The sequence below is a fragment of the Eleutherodactylus coqui genome, chromosome 8 (assembly GCF_035609145.1).
Source record: "Eleutherodactylus coqui strain aEleCoq1 chromosome 8, aEleCoq1.hap1, whole genome shotgun sequence".
Classification (NCBI taxonomy): domain Eukaryota; kingdom Metazoa; phylum Chordata; class Amphibia; order Anura; family Eleutherodactylidae; genus Eleutherodactylus; species Eleutherodactylus coqui.
The window spans coordinates 123,916,905-123,935,670 of NC_089844.1; the positions used below are offsets into that span (position 1 = coordinate 123,916,905).

Genomic DNA, 18,766 nt, shown 5'->3' on the forward strand with positions numbered 1-18,766 from the left:
GGTAAAGCCCTACCTGCATTATTAGTGGCTAAAAAGTGCGCTAAACATGCGGGTAAGGGACATTAAAGTTTCTCGAGTACCAGGTGGTGCTCGCTCGAGTAACGAGCATCATCAAGTATGCTACGACTCGAACGAGCATTAAGCTCGGACGAATATGCTCGCTCATCTCTAGTGAACATGCCTTAAGTGTGGGCTGCTTTTCATGGGCCATTGTTTTGCACTTGCCCCGTATCCTAAAATTTACCTGCCATGTACTGCAATTGGCAGGTACAGCTGCAAGACGTTTTTGTTGTCTGAGATGACTTCCCGATATTGTTTTGCCTAGTTATTCTTACTATCACCGGTGGGGGAATGGAGTGAAAAATTTTGTTTTAGCAGAAGACGCCATCAAACTGGCCATGCTAGAACTTCACTGCTGTGTACCAAAGAACCTACCCTTGACCCCTTAACACCCCTAGATCAATTAGAAATTTATTATTGACCCCTTTACTAAGAGATCTACTTCCTGTCCTATATACAGAAATCAGGAGCAGTCTGGAGCATACTTACAATACATAAGGATTCAGGAGCACAGTAAATTTTTTTCTTTACTTTTGGCTGGAGATAAACTTTAATGAAAAAGCCCAATGAATGCTACTGAAACTACAAAGTTTCCTTTGGATTAAGGTACATTAAGCTAATTGGATGCCCTTGTAAGTTCTACACCACTAAAGATCTGGAGCTGAGCATTGTCTAGTTCAATAGCACAACTGAATCCCCCCCAGATACTGTATGTAAAGATGAGATACATTTTGTACTTAGTTTTTATTTTATTTTATCTAACATAAAAATTATGAACAAAAGCATTAGTCTCTGTGTTGTTGCCTTCCATCACTATATACTACTCGTTGAGCTTGGCACAAATCATATATGGTGTAGGAACCAATGTGAAACCAACGTCGGGCTTGAGATTCAGATCTTCCTTGGACACTCCTGCTGGTGGATAGAAAGTAAATGCTTGGAGAAGTCCTGTGAAGAACAGGAAAAGTTCCATCTTGGCTAAGCTTTCCCCAGCACAAGCTCGTTTTCCTGTTGAAATAGAATGTAATTAGTAAACCATATAGGGATCGTATAATAAGTGTTTGGTCTTAATTCCTGCAGTAATTGAATATACTGGATAATCTAAACTTAGAATGTCAAGTAAACATGAAAACATTAGTTTCATAGAGTTTTCGACACTGGTCTCCATTCAAATATCAATGTTAATTCCAAGACTAAAAGGAAGAGGGAGGTTGGATAAGTTGGCCTGCTTCCCCATTTCCTTTGCCCAGGTATAGCTAAGCCATTTGGGCTGCACAAAACTAAACTAATCTTTCTGGTGATGATGCTGATGGGGTACTTAAATGTATGACCCAGCAGCAACCACTAAGCAAGACCAGGGAGAGTCTATTGATAGGTTAATAGGTTGATATGTAAAATGAGACAGCTCGGTCGGGACGAAAACGTGTGTAGATGGGAAAAGAACTGGCTCAGAGATAGGAAGCAGAGGGTGGTAATAAATGGATCGTACTCTGATTGGGTCACCATTGCTAGTGGGGTGCCACAGGGTTCAGTATTTGGCCCCATTCTGTTCAATATATTTATCAATGACCTGATAGAAGGACTGCACAGTAAATGAGCTAAATTGGAATCTTAGTAGCATAAAGTATCTCCAAAAGGAAAACGGAGTCGGTGGTTCTCTAAAAAGAATATGCTTTTCTTTAGTAAATAAACTATGCCATTACATATCCCACTTAAAAAGAAAAGGCTGGAGGACGCGTTTCAGTTCTCAACGCTGAGCCTTGGTAAATTGGCATCTGCCTCGTTGGTGTTTTTTGCCGCCCTCTGGATCAACAAGGCGGGAGGGGGGGTAGAAACAGGCTGAACTAGATGGACATTGTCTTCATTCTGCCTAACATACTATGTTACTATGATGGACATTACTTAGTACATCTGCTCTTTTGTTTGCACACATTTGTAATTGATAACTGACATACTGGTAAAAAATTACCAAACGTTAAGGACATATCTGGGAGGTTGGAGGCTGGTAGAGGATATAGCCAAGATGCTAGGTGACCTAAGTCTGCAACTAACCAGTTTGCCTTGGCCGGGATATTTATAATAGATATGGCAGGAAATGATATACAAAGGATTTTAATAAATACACATGGTCAGGAAGTATTTTTCCCAGATGATTTACAAGTAAAATATTTTATTCTGCATTTTAGAGAGTCTGGTCACCAACCTGCTGAGAAAGGCATAAATGCATCATTTCGGACAAATTTCCCGTTTTCATCCAAAAAGTGATTTGGGTTGAAATTATATGGAGTTTTCCATTGAGTCTTATCATAGAGAACTGATGTCAGCAATGGAATAACCTCTGTACCCTGTGAACAATAAATCACCAGTTATCTTTCTTTAGTATATACCATTGAATTTGTTTTTTAAAAATGCAATTTTTGGGATGGCAATGGACCCCATTGCAGTCCCTTATGTTAACATTTGTCTAGAAGTAAAAGACTAGGGGAGGTTTAACCCTTTCCAATCCACTGTCTGACCTCTGAAGACATTATGGTTTAAGGCTGTACAGCTCTGATGTTAGAAGACATCCGTCGGGGTTCTCTTACTGTATATTGCCAGCTTCTCTGCTGTCGGAGCCTATCCAACGTGTCACTTCATGCAGTACTGGCTTTAGCCAGCATATAGCGCTGTTGTATAATGGCAGAAAAAGAGTAAGCCCCCTAGAAAAACCAGGATACAAATTGGATTGGAAATGGTTAAGACCTGCACCCGGGGTTCCGCTTTCCTGCTCCATTTGAGGAGCAGTTAAGGGGAATCTCCTTAGCCTAACAGCTCCCTCTCATGACGAAACCAAACAGAACTGAACAGACCCGATTGATTAGGGTTTATTTGGTTTCCGCTCAGGTGCCTAGCTTTTGGACAAAAGAAAGAGTGCTGCAAGAACTTGAGGTTCCATCGCAGTTTTTACACAAGTTTATACACAATGAATTAAATTGTAATTCCCTGGATCATACAGCTTCTTTTTTTTTTTTTTACTGAACTCACCTTTGGGATGCAGTGACCCCGAAAATTCACATCAGTTGGGGTTGTGTGTGACAGATTAAGAGGAACAATATTGCCAAACCTCTGTATTTCATGTATTACTGCATCAGTATATGGCATATTCTTTCGATCCTCTATGGTAGGCAACTGTCCTGGTTTGATATGTGTTTTAATTTCGTCCTGTACCCTCTCTGTAACGCAAATGAAAATTGGTTTTGTCACATAACATATACCAACACCATCCTGCCCATACAAATCAACTGGAAGAATATAGGTTTTTTACTGTGACTTGCATCCCCTATACAGGGATTCCCATGTAATGGGAGATACAATGAGCTGTCTGTTAAGAGAGAGGAGGTGAGATTATTCTGGCAGCTCACGAGTTACTCTTCTTGGCCACATGGCTCTTCTTTGTTGATTTGCATACAGCACAGAATAACCTTGGAAGCTCATCAGGAATAGAGAGGGCGTTAGAAGTGATTGATTTGCCATCCCCTACAGGCCAGCGAAGGTACTTTTTGCTATCAGTGGTAAATAAAGCCCAGGACCAAGCGCCGTATATTTACAGAGTTTGGTCCTTAGAGGGTTAAACAATTAATTTTGTCAAGGTTATTAAACCTTGCTGATGGAGGCAAAACACCTTTTAAGTCACTTAATACTTCCCAGAATTCATTTACTATAGGTCAACCATCGGTTCAAACTAAAAAATGTATGTTTTACTTCAAATCAATTTAAAAGCAGTGAGGCTACCAAATGACAGGGTGGCTACTGCAACCATGAACAGTGGCATTCTGCCAGTGGTGGCAGACCACGTAGCTGCTATGGGTCCCATCGGCCTAATGGCCCTGTCCAACCACTGACTTGCCTCCCATACACACACCTACACACACACACATACACTGCCATCAGAACTCTCTAGCTTATAGTCTTGCTTAACAGTGTGGCTCCATGTAGTGTAGAACCCGATTGTTACCCCAATATCCTGCTCTCAGCATAGTAAGTGCTCTCAGTGTAATATGTAACAGACATTAGGAGACAATGGGGAAACAGTCAAACTCTGCACTGCATGGAGGTGCACTGTCAGGTAGGACTGCAAGTTAGGAAGTTCTCCTGCTGACCATACTTTAAGAGGAGGGCACTATATCTTTGTAGGGACACAGAGGAGGCACTATAAGGCCTTATGTCCACTGGGAAATTCGGGCCTGCGCGGATTCTCCATGCAGAATCCAGCAGCGGGACCCTCCTTTCCCGGGGACATAAGGCCTAAAAAAAGATTTTTCTTACCTGTCCGGACAGTGCGGGTTCCTGTCCGTCGCGGCCGGATCTTCTTTCTCTGTGCCCGGCGGATGCCCTCGGAACGCTGGCAGCGTGCCACGCTCATGCGCCGTGCACTCTTTTTCCCTCTGAACTCCTGCTCTCCCGTGCTCCAGCGCCGGAGAGCAGAAATTCAGCTGCGAGTGTACCGCGGGACCAGACGGCTTCCATAGGCTTCTATGGAAGCCTGCGGGAGACCCGCAGAAAATGGAGCATGCTGCGTTTTCTCTCAAGTGCGGGAGAAAATGCAAATCCATTAAAGTGCCATCCGCGGGTGCAAAATACAATTTAATTGCCCGCGGATGGCTAATGGATCCCTATGGGCAAAATCGAATGCGAATTCCGCAGCAGAATCCGCAATTCGATTTTGCCAGTGGACATGAGGCCTAACTTTGTAGGGTCCCACAGGGAGCACTATAATTTTGCAAGGCTACAAACGGGGCATTATTATTTTATGGGGCGACTATAACTATGAAGGGGCACAGAGAGGTTCATTGAGGGTACCGGCAGGATGTGGGGTGTGTGCAGCGATGAATCATGACTTGAAAATTTTTCTTTACTGTGGTTTAGATTTACATAAAGACGAAAAACAAAATCGAATGGCTACAATCAGAGAAGACGTAACCTATGAACACTGGAGGTAACCGCACTGTAATCACTGTGTAGTACAGGTATCTGACAATTATTTGGGGACTGCATTATTTTGGGCTACACTAGGGCTGAGGCACTGTATCTATGCCTGTTGTGTACATATGCTGTCTCTAAGATAATCGTTTTTGGAGGGGGCAATTCTGAGTTTTTTGCTGTGGGTCTTCATGAGTTGTATATATATGCCCTGGCTGTGTATGGCTAAATAAAATTTAAAATATATATATATATATATATATATATATATATATATATATAATGTGTGTGTGTGTGTGTGTGTGTGTGTGTGTCAAAAGTTACTAGAGTAATTGGAAGCTACATGTACAAATATAGCAAAGTTTAACTCGAATGTGATAACCTTCTGTGACAAGTTATCTGGATGCATTGAAAAGCTGCTGTCATTTTATCTCAACACAGCAAAAGCCATCAATAAGCAATGGAAATGGCAAATTTTGGTGCAGAAAATTATTTTAACACATTAATTAAGTCAAGTTAAACTTTGCTATATCTGTAGCAATAGTCATTGATAAACAATTACTTTTATGAACAATTACTTTGCATTTCCGGGTACTTCATCATCAACAGAACTCCCCAGCGGATTGTCGTAGATGTAGTTTCAGTTCCAGCAGCAAAGAGATCCAGGACTGCATTAATCAGATTATCATCATCAAAAAGTGTCTGAGGTTTTGTTGACTCCTGAAACCACACAATGCGTATATTCTATTGGTTACTATACATAGCTGGTGTTCCATTCCCAAACCGTATACAGTAGTAAGTTACTTCTATCAGGGTAGTTAAAGCCTATTTCTGCTTTATAATGTTAGTGTAAGCAGGAAGGGATCTCCTTACGTTCATTTAGGATGTTGTGTCATTATTGTCACATACCCTACTTTGTATTGTACAAGCTGAATAATGTGCAGATATGCAGAATTATCTTTACATTGTGCCAATGCTATGCTGCCACCTAGTGGCCTGTAATTGTTTTTTCACTTCTAGAGATGATCATGTACCCTGGAAGAAGTCAGAGGAGTCGCAGCTAGAGAACAGAGCGATCGCACCGACCTGGCCCCTGGTCACTACGCTAAGCAGGAGCAAATACCATAGTAGAGTCCATCATGCACCACGAATAACAGGAAACCTGCATATTCGCAGAAATATGGGCACTAAATCAATGAGAATTTGTGTCTATATGTTTGTGTGTGCAAACACGGGCTGCATTTGTGCACACAAATAAACCTCCCCATAGCCGAAATACGCAAACGTAAGAGCATTTCGGCTTAGCAAATATGGCGCGTGTTTGTGCGGCAGAATTGCACTTATGCCCGTGTTAATTCGGCCATAGGCAGCAGCTGGAGAGATGTCTGCATTTGTAAGGATAAGGATGGTTGTACTCGTCACACTTGGGCAGGATAATATCACTCCTTAGGCAGAGTACCAAGAAGGTGAGTGAGGAGGCTTATAAGTCGATCCATGCTCCTCTGGGTAATATGCAAATGAGGAAGATGGAGCAATACTTCTGCAGCGCCACCTATTGGATGGCAGCATTTGAATGCTGCAGCAAGCTTCATGTGGTTGCGTGCATAAGTAGTCGCAGTGAGGATTTTTGGGGGTCGATTTCAGCCTGCACTTGTGTCTGGGATGTTTACCTGCACAGGTGATGTATAATTGCAGTTCTGTCTGCAGCGCTGGTTTCTCTACAGCATGATTACTGGATACCTGGGCTATTTGAACTCGCATTCATTTTCCTGGAATTGCCAGTGATATTATCATCAAAGCCTTTTCTATGTTTGTGCAGTTTATTAAAGAAGTGTTTGCTGTTTTTTCTGAACTTTGAACTCGGACTATGCTTTGGAATTGCAGTGACCCGGAGGACACTACAAGGTAGGCTAATAGGCAGCAAAGTCCTGTAATACCTGACTATGAAATCCTACAGAGACATAGAGAGTAATGTATAGGGAAGACATTGGCTGCTCGCTAGTGAATTGGTGGAGTGGGAGGAGTTGTGCAAAGCCTGGGAAAGTAAGCAGGGTAGAGGAGAAAGTGTGTTTGGAGAGGGGAGTAAGCATGGGAAATCAGGCGGAAATGGAGGAGGAGTCGTGGTTGGTCATCCGAGGTGGAAGAGAGCGGATTCAGTGTAAGGTGCTGCAGCAAGGAAAAAGTCCTCGAAGGTTAAGAGTTAGAGAAATAGGCCCGGGACAAGTTGCAGCTAGGAGCAGGAGTCCGCCAAAAGAGTACTTCTCAAAGCAGTGCTCAGAGGGAAAAACCCCAGATAACTTAGACTGGTGGGATTACCTTATCAAACAGAGAAAAAGGAAAGGAAGTTAAAACATGTGATCTTCTGTTTACCGTATGACTGTCAAAGTTATTGCTCATTTGAAAACTGGCAAGTGTGAACAGCTGTTTAATCTTACAAGCATTAAGTAAACTGTGTACTTTTGGTTTACTTTGGAAAACCTGGTTTGGACTCTTTATTCCATCTCCACCAGAATGCTTTATCAAAAAGGTACTGGCGTCACGAGAACATTCTAGTTATATGGTTATCATCACCTATACTATTTTACCACAGTGTGCCGCTGGGCCATGCTTAAGTGCTTCCGGGGAGGGACAGTAGAGCTGCCGTTAATTCCCATTGTCTCCCCGCATAGGCCTGCGCTCGGCTACCACATAATATGCTCTCTAGTATATCCTTCGGCACTTTGACTTGGTGACTACTTAGGCTTTGGACTCAGCTGTTCCATTTGACTTCAGCTCTGCATTATCCCCAGGTCATGACTATTCCCTTCTATTTATGACTCTGCTTGATTGGCTATGTGTGTTACCACTGTATCCCTAGGTGCAGGGAGTATGAGGGAGTCTATTTAGGTGTTTCCCTGGGCGATTACCCTGTCTAGGTGCAGGGGTAGTTAGGGACTGCTAGGGAAAGTACAGGAGGTGCACGCTTATCTGTGTCTATGTTCCCTGTTATACATTCAGTCTGTGAGTATGGTGTCTGAGTGCTCGCCTAAATAAGGCCGGCTTCACACGAGCGTATGCGTATTTGCACCTGAGTGCTGCAGTTTTGCGGAATAAACAATGCTTTTTTTGCCTGCAAAGATCGGCGTCTTTTACTGTACTTTTTGCGCACGACCACTTGTCTTAATGTATGTGTGTGAGTGCTTCTCATGCGCCGCCCCTGCTGATGTCATTGCTCTGCCCCCTGGTGATGCCATCAAAGGTCCTACAACAGATATAAAACACAGAGCCTGACCGACAGAAGAACAACACAGTTAGGGCTCTTGAAAGGGGAGGACAAAAAAACCAAAATGAGAATACAACTAAACTATTATTATCTCAGAAGACACAACTCAGCAGTCCTGACAGAACACACTGACCTACCGCTACCACAGAGATCCAGTGGGCTAAAGGACCTGTGGTGATCTGACTGTCGTGGGAGAAGCCAAGCTGTGTGTGTGATGTGTGGGGTGTGGTAGAGCTGTGTGTGTATGTACTGTGTAGCAGAGCTGTGCGGCGCATTGCATTGGAGGTTCAAAATCCGCGCCTTTAGGAAACGTTGGCTCTGATTGGTTTGCGAGCACCGTGGTTCAACTAATCAAGGCCATTGCTCAATGAACCAATCACAGCCATTCAATACGATGGCTGTGATTGGTTCATCGAGCGCTGCAGTGATAGATTCTAGAGCGCTACTGCTCAGCCAATCAGAGCAGCGCTTCCTGGAGGTGGAGATTTTGCACCTCCAAACCAGAAAGCGCTGATTGAAAACTACAGGCTAGTCTGCGAGAGCTGCAGAGGAGATGCATGGCAGAGCCGGACAGCGCCTATTAGGTGATGTATTGTGTTTTGTTTTGTTTTTTTGCTATAGCCAGGGCTTATTTTCGTGGCAAAAGAGCACTACAAAGTCATGCAACTTTGTAGGGACACAAATCGTGATATCGCTGCGAGAAGACACAGCGATATCGCACAGAACACAGATGCGATATTGCTGCAATTTTCTTGCGGCGATATCGCTATTGCTCCTGTGATAGAGGTTTTATGGTGGTGCAGTTTTCTTATGTACTTACATCTATGCACACTGGAGGTATCCAATGTTCTCCATTCTTACTGGATGGCCACTGTCTTTGCATCTCTAGTTGAGCATACATTTTAGATCTGTTATTTATGTATAGAAAAAGGTGAAAGCCCTCACTGACTGACTGACTGACTAACTGACTCACTGACTGACTGAATCACTGACTTGCCACTAATTCTCTAACTCCCCGGTGTCGTACAAACTTGAAATTTGGCACAAACATTCTTTAGGTCCTAAATAGGAAAAGTGAAGGGGTCACAACTCGATTATTTAATGCTAATTGCAAAATTAAGTGCACTACTATGTAATGTAACTTCCTGGTGTTGTACAAGTGTGAAATTTGGCACAACAATCTACCTTACCTCTATGTGTATATACTGAGGAGAATCTACCTCCCCTCTTTGTGCATATACTGAGGAGAATTTACCTCACCTCTATGTGTATATACTGAGGAGAATTTACCTCACCTCTATGTTTATATACTGAGGAGAATCTACCTCACCTCTATGTGTATATACTGAGAACAGTCTAACTGACCTCTATGTGCATATAATGAAAAGCTGTAAAGTACATAAGGAAACGGCTATGGACTGCAGGCATGGAGCATGCCTGTAAGCCTACGAAAGGGCTGCAATCTCTAGTCTGGGGTTAAATTTTAATAAAAGGGGTGTTACCTTTGAGTGTAAAAAGTGAGGAGAGTGGGAGGGGTGGCACATTCTGCAGAGGGACATGGGTACATGCAGTCGGAGGAAAATCTAACGCTGTATATACTGAGGAGAATCTACCTCCCCTCTTTGTGTATATACTGAGGAGAATTTACCTCACCTCTATGTGTATATACTGAGGAGAATTTACCTCACCTCTATGTTTATATACTGAGGAGAATCTACCTCACCTCTATGTGTATATACTGAGAACAGTCTAACTGACCTCTATGTGCATATAATGAAAGGCTGTAAAGTACATAAGGAAACGGCTATGGACTGCAGGCATGGAGCATGCCTTTAAGCCTACGAAAGGGCTGCAATCTCTAGTCTGGGGTTAAATTTTAATAAAAGGGGTGTTACCTTTGAGTGTAAAAAGTGAGGAGAGTGGGAGGGGTGGCACATTCTGCAGAGGGACATGGGTACATGCAGTCGGAGGAAAATCTAACGCTCCTCTATGTGTTTACATATATTATTCTTTGGTTCCTCTAAAGTAACCATGACTTCATGAAAATTTTCAGTGCGAACAGGAAAGCACCTGTACCAAATTAACTCGGACAAAGCCAGATATATCAGCTAGTCTTCTATATATTGTATTTATGATGTCTTGACAGACATAGTTGTATATTTACATTGGTTATTAATAAAGATTGACATTCATTTTTATATATTCTTTATTTGTTATAGTCTGTTTTGTATGCTCATCTGCACAATGGTAAAGACATCTGCTAATGTGACATCTTTAATAGCACAACTTACCCGCCGTACCACATCTGAGGGCGTCAACCATAAACAATATTGCACAATTTCATCAAACCTGTTAGAAACTACTCTTGGACTACAGACACATGACATGGGTGCAATTTGTTTTTGCTTTTTTTAGCAATTCTTGGGAACATGGAATAATAAATGCTAGTTTCTTTAGGGTGGCTTCACATATTGTGGATTTGGTAGAAAATCCCCACGAAAATCCATGTCAAAGTCTGCATTAAAATCTGCACGATTGATTTTGACCTGGATTTTGACATAAATCTGCAGTAGACTTCAACACTTCAATTGAAAGGGTCAAATCTTCTGCACATCTATGTCAAACTACGCTCCAAAATCTGCCATGTGTAAACGTACCTTTCTTGGCAATGCCAGTATGGGCTCTTGCACATTTGCATTTTCCTTTTTATTTTATTTTTTTTCAGCTGTGTGTGGGCTTGTTTGTGTTTTTTTCTGGGCATTTCTTTTTATTGGCACACTTTTGGGGTACATGTGAATTTTGAACCAGGGTGACTAAACAATTTCAAATTCTGCCATTCTGTACATTTTTGTTTTACATTTCTCATTGATATGTTAAAGAGCTACTCAGCCAAAAACAATTTTTTCCAACCCTGCCCCCCCCCCCCACCTGATTGACTGACTGTTACACTCTGAGGCCTTAGTCACAAGGGCGTTTTTTCCCGCGATTTGCGGATCGCATGACGGATGCGTGACTGGGGCCGAAAAATCGCCCGAAAAAACTGCTTCTAGCTGCGTTTCAATAGAAACGGGCCGGAGCTGTCCAGCACTGTCCAGCGCATTGAATTCAATGGAGCCGGCAATACAGCCGGCTCCATTGAAAGCAATGCGCTGTGGACGATCTCACGATGAATTTTCGGGAAGGGCTTAAATATATAAGCCCTTCCTGGAAATTCATCCAGAAATGTGTAAAAATAAAACAAAATTATATACTCACCTGGTCCCGGCAGACGGAGTTCAGCCGCGGCGGCCGGCAGTTCTCCTGAACTGCTCTGAGTAGTATTCAGCAGCTGTATTGCCGGCTCCATTGAATTCAATGGGCAAACATCATTCTTCTCTGCCACAGCTTTAACAGCTGTGGCAGAGGAGAATGATTTGTCTAGTATATATTCTCAATGGGGTCGGCACTGCTGCCGCCGGCCCTATTGAGCGCATATAGAGAAGAGAACAGGAATCGCAGATAGGTGCGATCTGCGATTTCTGTTCTATAATTTAACGGACGAGCGCATAAAAATATATGGGGGGATAGCTACAGGGCGTGGACAAAAATGTGGAAACAATGTGTAAGCTCACTAGCTCTTATGCGGTTCTGGACAGCGGCAAGCGTCTCCACTCTCCCTGTCTGCTTTCATCCAGCACTGAGAGGGTTAACCAGCTCTCTGGCTCTGATCTCCCCTGTGGAGTTAAATAGGTGTTACTCTGCTATTTAAGCTGACTGTGGCACTTTCCTTTGGCCTCAGAGTTGGTGTGTGTTCTTACACTCAGCTTTCTTCTGTCTCAGTTCTGCCCATGCTGTCTCAGTTCTGCCTCGCTCTCTGAGTTCTGTGTATGCAGTCTGAGTTCTGTCTGTATTCCTGAGTTTGAGTTCTGTCTGTCCCATCTCAGGTCTGCACAGCTCTCTGAGTTCTGTATATGCAGTCTGAGTTCTGTCTGTATTCCTGAGTATGAGTTCTGTCTGTATTCCTGAGTCTGAGTTCTGTCTGTATTCCTGAGTTTGTATTTAGATTCTGTTTATGCTGTCTGAGCTCTGCCTCTGTCTTTACGTTTGTTTTCTGTCAGTTCCATTGCTCTGTCCTGCATTTGTGTGTTCCTCTGTCTGCTGCTAGTTCCTATGTTTACTGTCCCATCAAGGATAGTCAGACCCAAGGTTCCAGCACAGTGCCGCCCTTATCAAAATGATTGGCTTACTTACAGGTAGGGGCCTTCCAAGTGTCAGTCTCCCCCTTTTCCCGGCAACAGTCCCCTATCTGAGGAGTCAGCTGCCAAACCACTCCAGGATCTGTCTAGGCTTGGTTGGTTGGTCCAGGGTCCAGTGGATCCACATTCCCAAATCCATAACATATTGTATGAAATAACCATTAGCCGTTTAACCATTAGCACTGAGCTGTCCTTTTGACCCCTGCATGGCTGAAAGCTTTCCTGCCAAATTTGCATTTACTTCACCTCTTGCCCTGCTCTGGGTGGTTTTGGTAGCTAGCTAGTAACAGCAGCTGAGTGGCTCCAACCCCAGACCAATGGAACATTGTTGCTCAGGCAGAAGTTCACTCCTGCTCAGCAGCATCTGTGTCATATTACCTCCACTTACGTTACATGGGATTATATGTTATATTTCAATAAGATATGTAGAGACTGATTTTAAGGCTTGCATTTCGTATGGTGTTTCCATATTTTTGTCCACCCGCTGTACATGGTAAAGGAAAAAAAAGTCACCGCTGCAATGGTCACCTGTTTTGTTGTGATAGATGATGTTACAGGAAAGGAAGGGCCCGTAGCGGGGCTGCAGCGCTGGGTGGAGGGGTAAGTATAGATCATTTTTTGTAATGCAGACAGCCCTAAAGCAGGGTTGTTGGGTAACCAAACAACCCCTTTAATCCCATCTTCTTTGGTTTTAGGAAGTGAGAACTCCATTCTGCATTATTAGGAAACAAGGGGGTAAAGAATTGGTCCAAATGTCAAGGAAGATGTTCTGTATGAGTAAAATTTCTAACTCGGATAGTAAAATGCCCTGATGTTCCCAATATTAGTGACGTGACACGCCTGTTGATCTAAAGGAAGATAATGCTGACATATATACCGCTATGGGAAACAAACAACTCACCTGTTCCTGTTTCATAAGATATGCATCAATATATCCAGTGATATCATTTGCATCGAACTCCACTCTTCGTTGCTTCATACTGTTTGTGATATAAGCTTTTAGATCTTTTATATTCTGCTCTACTTTCTTATGGAGGCCCAAGAGTGATCCAATTACAGGGTAATAATTGAACAGCTATTGAAAGAAATAGTCCCACTTTAGACATTCATGTATAAAAAGTACAGACAAGTGCAATAAAATGGGGCTTTATGGGAGTTCACAAAGCAATCAGACACACCACCTTTAAATATAGAAGACATACATATTATGAATTTTCTAAGCTCTAGTATTTTGATTTTTTTTTATTTTAAAACAAGTGGCTCAGTGTATGGCCACTAAGAACTGGAAGAGCAATACCTAGGGCATCCAGTTGAGGGAGCTGTCCCAGGAGCAGGTAGACAAGTTTTTACCTATTTATTTTTTCAATTGCAGCCTCCTTTGACCTGGCAACAATTGGAGGACAGTCCATCCACATTACACATAGCTGTCAGAGAGGGAAAGAAGAGCAAGTTGCTAAGCTTCTCCTCCCTCCCCTCTGCTGTCCATGACAAACTCTTCATTAATGGGTAAAGCAGCTGTCTGCTGCTTCACCAATCATAGGTGCATTATGCTAGTCACATGGCACCCTTTGCAGTTCACAGAGGACGTTTGTGACCTGTTAGAAGTTGGTGTAGATTTGGAGTGTTGTCACTAGTCCAGCATCTACCTGTTTGTTTGCTGGATTAATTTGCAAAGCACCATCTGTGCCTTTCAAATTAGGATCCTTTAAGACAAGACAGTTCTTGTAAAGTCCCTGTTAGCTCGTTCGCTCTCATTCAGGCTGTTTACACAGACAGATACATCTGTGGCTTACTCAAAAGAGCATAGTTCATTCTATAACATTTGCTGCATTAGACGAAGTGGAGAAAATGTCAGGTAACCTCTGAGTATAGAAGCTTATGCTATCTCTCAGAACACACATCTATTACCCAGAGCCTCTGTTAAGAAAATTGTAGATCAATGTATCAGTTAATTGTTCTTTTATTGCATTGTAGACTAGAAATATATAGCATGATACTAGTATAAGTAGTGAAGGGGTTAAACGAAACCATTCTATAGCAGTGCATGTTTTCTGATGGGACAGACGAGATAAGACAGTCTCCTAGACCACCCATGTGTGCATGTTTACTGATGGGGCAAACAGGAAATAGGACAGACTTCTAGACCCCCCTTGCATTCCTTTTTCCTGAATTCATAACGGTTTCATTGTATGTTATAGTTACACCTTAAGAGGTGTAACTTTTGTTAATCATTTTTTGTTTTAGCCTATTATGTATTCTTATTAATCATGGAGGTATATACTTTTGCTGTGATGTCATTTATGGTACATAAGCTTCGAACACCTTGGAATAAATTAGAAATCATCTGATACCGCACAGGCTGGTGTGATGTCCAGACTTCTGCACGAGATCTGGGATCATCTTCTCTTTGATAAACACATAAATTCTCCTTACAGCCTCCAGATATTAAACGATCCTCCTAGGCAGGAATTAGGAGGCAGCATGGTGGATGGATAGCAACTAGAGATGAGCGAGCATGCTCAGATAAGGTAGTTACTCGAGCGAGCATCTCTCTTCTAACTGCATTCTTGTCTGAGCAGGCTTGGGGGGGTGGCTGGGGTGAGCGGGGGGCGTTAGCAGGGGAAAGAGAGAGAGATCTGGCATCTGACTATTTAGGCCTCATGCCCACGGCCAAGTTGGTTTCCACGGCATATAGCAGCAGAATTCAAAACAGCACCCCCCCCCCCCCCCCCCCAAAGACTGTATACTCACCTTTCTGGATCCACCACGCAAGTCCTGTCTAGCGAGCCGGCGCGCATGTGTCTGGTACTTCCGCCAGACGCGCATTTTCCCACAGCAATTAGAGCATGCTGCACTTTCTTCCAGATGCAGAATTCCGTGGTAGAATTCGCAGCATGAACATTACGCTATTATGTTCAAAAGAACCTAATAGATGCGGGATAATGCCACAGATTTCTGCCGCCTGACACGTGGCAGAAATCCATCCGTGGGCATTAGCCCTTAGTGACTGAGGTTTTTTTTTTGGGGGGGGGGGGGGAATTAGTATTCAGTTTTGCTATGAGGTTTCATGAAATCAGTTTACATCTGTGAACCTTTTTTGGATATATACACAAAACTCTATAATTTCAGTACAGCACAAATAAGGCTAATAAACATGTTTTGTACTCGCACAGATGATTTTCAAATTAGTTGCGCCTTGATTTTCTTTCAACTTTCTCTCATCAAAGTATCCACCCTTATCTGTGAACACCGTAACTAATTGTCTAAATAAGTCTATATTCCGCACAAATTAGCTTCTTTCTTTCCTTTCTAAAAAAATCTACAATTTGGTGCTCTATTGAAATTATTGATCTGTAGTTTAATAAACCGATACTAATGAGACCCACTAAAAAGACTGGATACATCTTAATCATCAGGAAATGTTCTTACCATCACTTTTGGTGTACCGACCAGTTTGGCATTTTCATCTAACATTTCGATTAATACTTTAAATTTTGGGTCACTGTACTCAAACCTTTTCCCAAATATAACAGAGCAGATTACATTAGATACCGCACTGTTTATTAGGATGTGTGGATCGAAGGGCTTACCTAGAAGAAGAAAATGGAAATGATAAAAAAAAGGATGCAATATAAAAGGCCATTCCTAGACAATATTAGTCAGAGAACACTACTCAATCGAGACAGTACTCTAGTAGATAATGGTGAAACACTGCTCCAATCACTATGCACTATTATGGCGTGTATGTGTGCCAAGATAGAACATGCTGATTTTTTTTTTTTTTTGCGCACATAGTTCGCACCATTTGTGTGAGCAGCAACATAGCAACCTATGGGAAATTAGTACAGCATATTACATGCGTAAAACCTGCATACGTAATATGCTGTGACCAGACGCTTTTGTGAGCCCGGTGTAATTACATGCAGTAATTAGTATTTACTGTACACTAGTTTTTATACATGTTGCACTTTTTGTAAATACCAATACTGTCCAATAGTGTACAGTATACGGAGCTCATACAGACACTTATGAGTCACTAATTTCTGTGCAAGTAGGGCAATAAAAGATATGAGGTGGGATATGTATATTTGGCCAAAGAATCCAAGCAAAACTCAGGCCGTGGCTTTGAGGTTGGGAAGGTGTAGACTGGGATGGAGAAAAAGACAGACCAAAAACTAGACAAGAGCTTATGAGACACAGGCTTCTTGGTAAATGATAAAGCTTACCCTTGTGAGCTTTAAAACTATCCAAAAGGGGGACTAATTCATCTTGAATTCGGGTTTCCACAGATTTCTTCCCCATTCCAAAGTCTCGTAGTGTTGATAATGTGAACCTCCGCATTGCTTTCCATATTTCTCCATTGGCAAATATTATACCTGATGAAATACAGTTGAGTATGAGCAGAGTAACATTACACATACTGGAGACAATCAATCAATCATACCGGACAAACAAGGAATATAGCAGAGAAAATAAGAATATTTTTTGGGGTGGGGGGGCTCAGTTTTTGTTTAAACGTATGCAATAAAGAAGACTTAAAGGGGTTGTACTGAGAAGGATATATATATATATATGTATATATATATACCCTTGTAGGTAGAAAAGAAAACACTGGAATATATACATTTACATAGATATAGTTATATGCCTTTCTTTTTATGTATACTAACTTTATTCTCATTTCTACTATCTCTATGAAAAAACTTAATACGTCACCTTATACCAGATATGCCAAAGGCCTTGCCAGGCGAAGACAAAATGTATCTTTAAACACAGCATAGAAGAATCGGACGAAGGACGTGTGCTTGGCCGTTTTCCCAGAAGCGCAATATCAAGATGTTCAACTATGCATCTGAATTTTCACTGTCTCAGGCCGGAAATCCGGACTTCCCATATATGGAGAATGCATGCTTGGCCGCTTTCTTAGAATTGAGTGGGTGATTCCTTGCACTGGAGTTAAAGGGGTTGTCCCGCGCCGAAACGTTTTTTTTTTTTTTTTCAACCCCCCCCCCCCGTTCGGCGCGAGACAACCCCGATGCAGGGGTTAAAAAAGAACACCGCACAGCGCTTACCTGAATCCCCGCGCTCCGGTGACTTCTTACTTACCGGTTGAAGATGGCCGCCGGGATCTTCTCCCTCCGTGGACCGCAGCTCTTCTGTGCGGTCCATTGCCGATTCCAGCCTCCTGATTGGCTGGAATCGGCACGTGACGGGGTGGAGCTACACGGAGCTACACGGAGCCCCATTGAGAAGAGAAGAAGACCCGGACTGCGCAAGCGCGTCTAATTTGGCCATTAGACGGCGAAAATTAGACGGCAACCATGGAGACGAGGACGCCAGCAACGGAGCAGGTAAGTGAATAACTTTTGATAACTTCTGTATGGCTCATAATTAATGCACAATGTACATTACAAAGTGCATTAATATGGCCATACAGAAGTGTATAGACCCACTTGCTTTCGCGGGACAACCCCTTTAATTGAATACGTGATTTTCTGTACATAAGCCAGAGGCGCCATATCAAGATGACGACTGTTTTCACTGTCTCAGGCCGGAAATCCGGACTTCCCATATATGGTTATGAGCCCATCACCCATTCCTGGTGATGGGACAAAAGGGTATAAGATCTCATGTAATCTGTAATAAAGCACGGCGAAGCGCAGTCATGTCCCGTGTGAGAAACTATACCAGACCTCTGTGTGGTGTCTCTTCTTACCGCCGGCAGCGGGGCAAGTGGGGTGGGCCTGATTGGTGCTGTACTTAGAATTACCCTGACAATTTGGCGCAACCAACGTGGGGCGGTAAAACACCGGAGCTTACAACGCATTCCACCCGGATCCACGCCACGGAGAAGCCGTCCTGCTGCAAACCGAGCCTGATCAACTCACAGAACTCCAGGTAAGACCAGCATATATTTATGTTGTGTTTTACGCTGAGAGTCTTGCAGCGGGACTGACTATCTGTGGTTTGTGACCGGACGGGTTGGGTTAAGAGCTCTACACGGTAACTCGTGTGGGCTTCGGGTTTGCCGTCATGGACCACTGACCGTGATATGCGCACCAATCGGTCACCCGGAAACTAGTCTGTAGTTTATTTGTACTTTGAAGTCCGTAGTGTTTTAGCAATAGTGAAGGTTGTTTGTTGTATCTGCAGAATTTTTTTTCCTCTTTTTCTTTTCATTTGGTCTCACAGAAGAAGGAACCCTCGGTTATTTTAGTTGTTAATGGTTTAGCTAAGGAGAGGGAAGCAC

General features: G+C 42.8%; 1 protein-coding gene across 1 annotated transcript in view; it reads right to left on the reverse strand.

Moving 5' to 3' along the window:
• Nucleotides 1-856: 856 nt before the first annotated feature.
• The window catches only part of LOC136577583 (cytochrome P450 2K1-like), a 47,180-nt gene continuing 29,270 nt past the window's right edge, over nucleotides 857-18,766 (reverse strand). The window contains exons 3-9 of the mRNA XM_066577510.1: nucleotides 16,743-16,892; nucleotides 15,946-16,106; nucleotides 13,418-13,591; nucleotides 5,598-5,739; nucleotides 3,085-3,272; nucleotides 2,264-2,405; nucleotides 857-1,068 (exon numbers count right to left, since the gene is read on the reverse strand). Of these exons, the coding sequence (XP_066433607.1) occupies nucleotides 881-1,068; nucleotides 2,264-2,405; nucleotides 3,085-3,272; nucleotides 5,598-5,739; nucleotides 13,418-13,591; nucleotides 15,946-16,106; nucleotides 16,743-16,892 (1,145 nt within the window). The 3' untranslated portion in view covers nucleotides 857-880. The remainder of the gene's footprint in view (nucleotides 1,069-2,263; nucleotides 2,406-3,084; nucleotides 3,273-5,597; nucleotides 5,740-13,417; nucleotides 13,592-15,945; nucleotides 16,107-16,742; nucleotides 16,893-18,766) is intronic.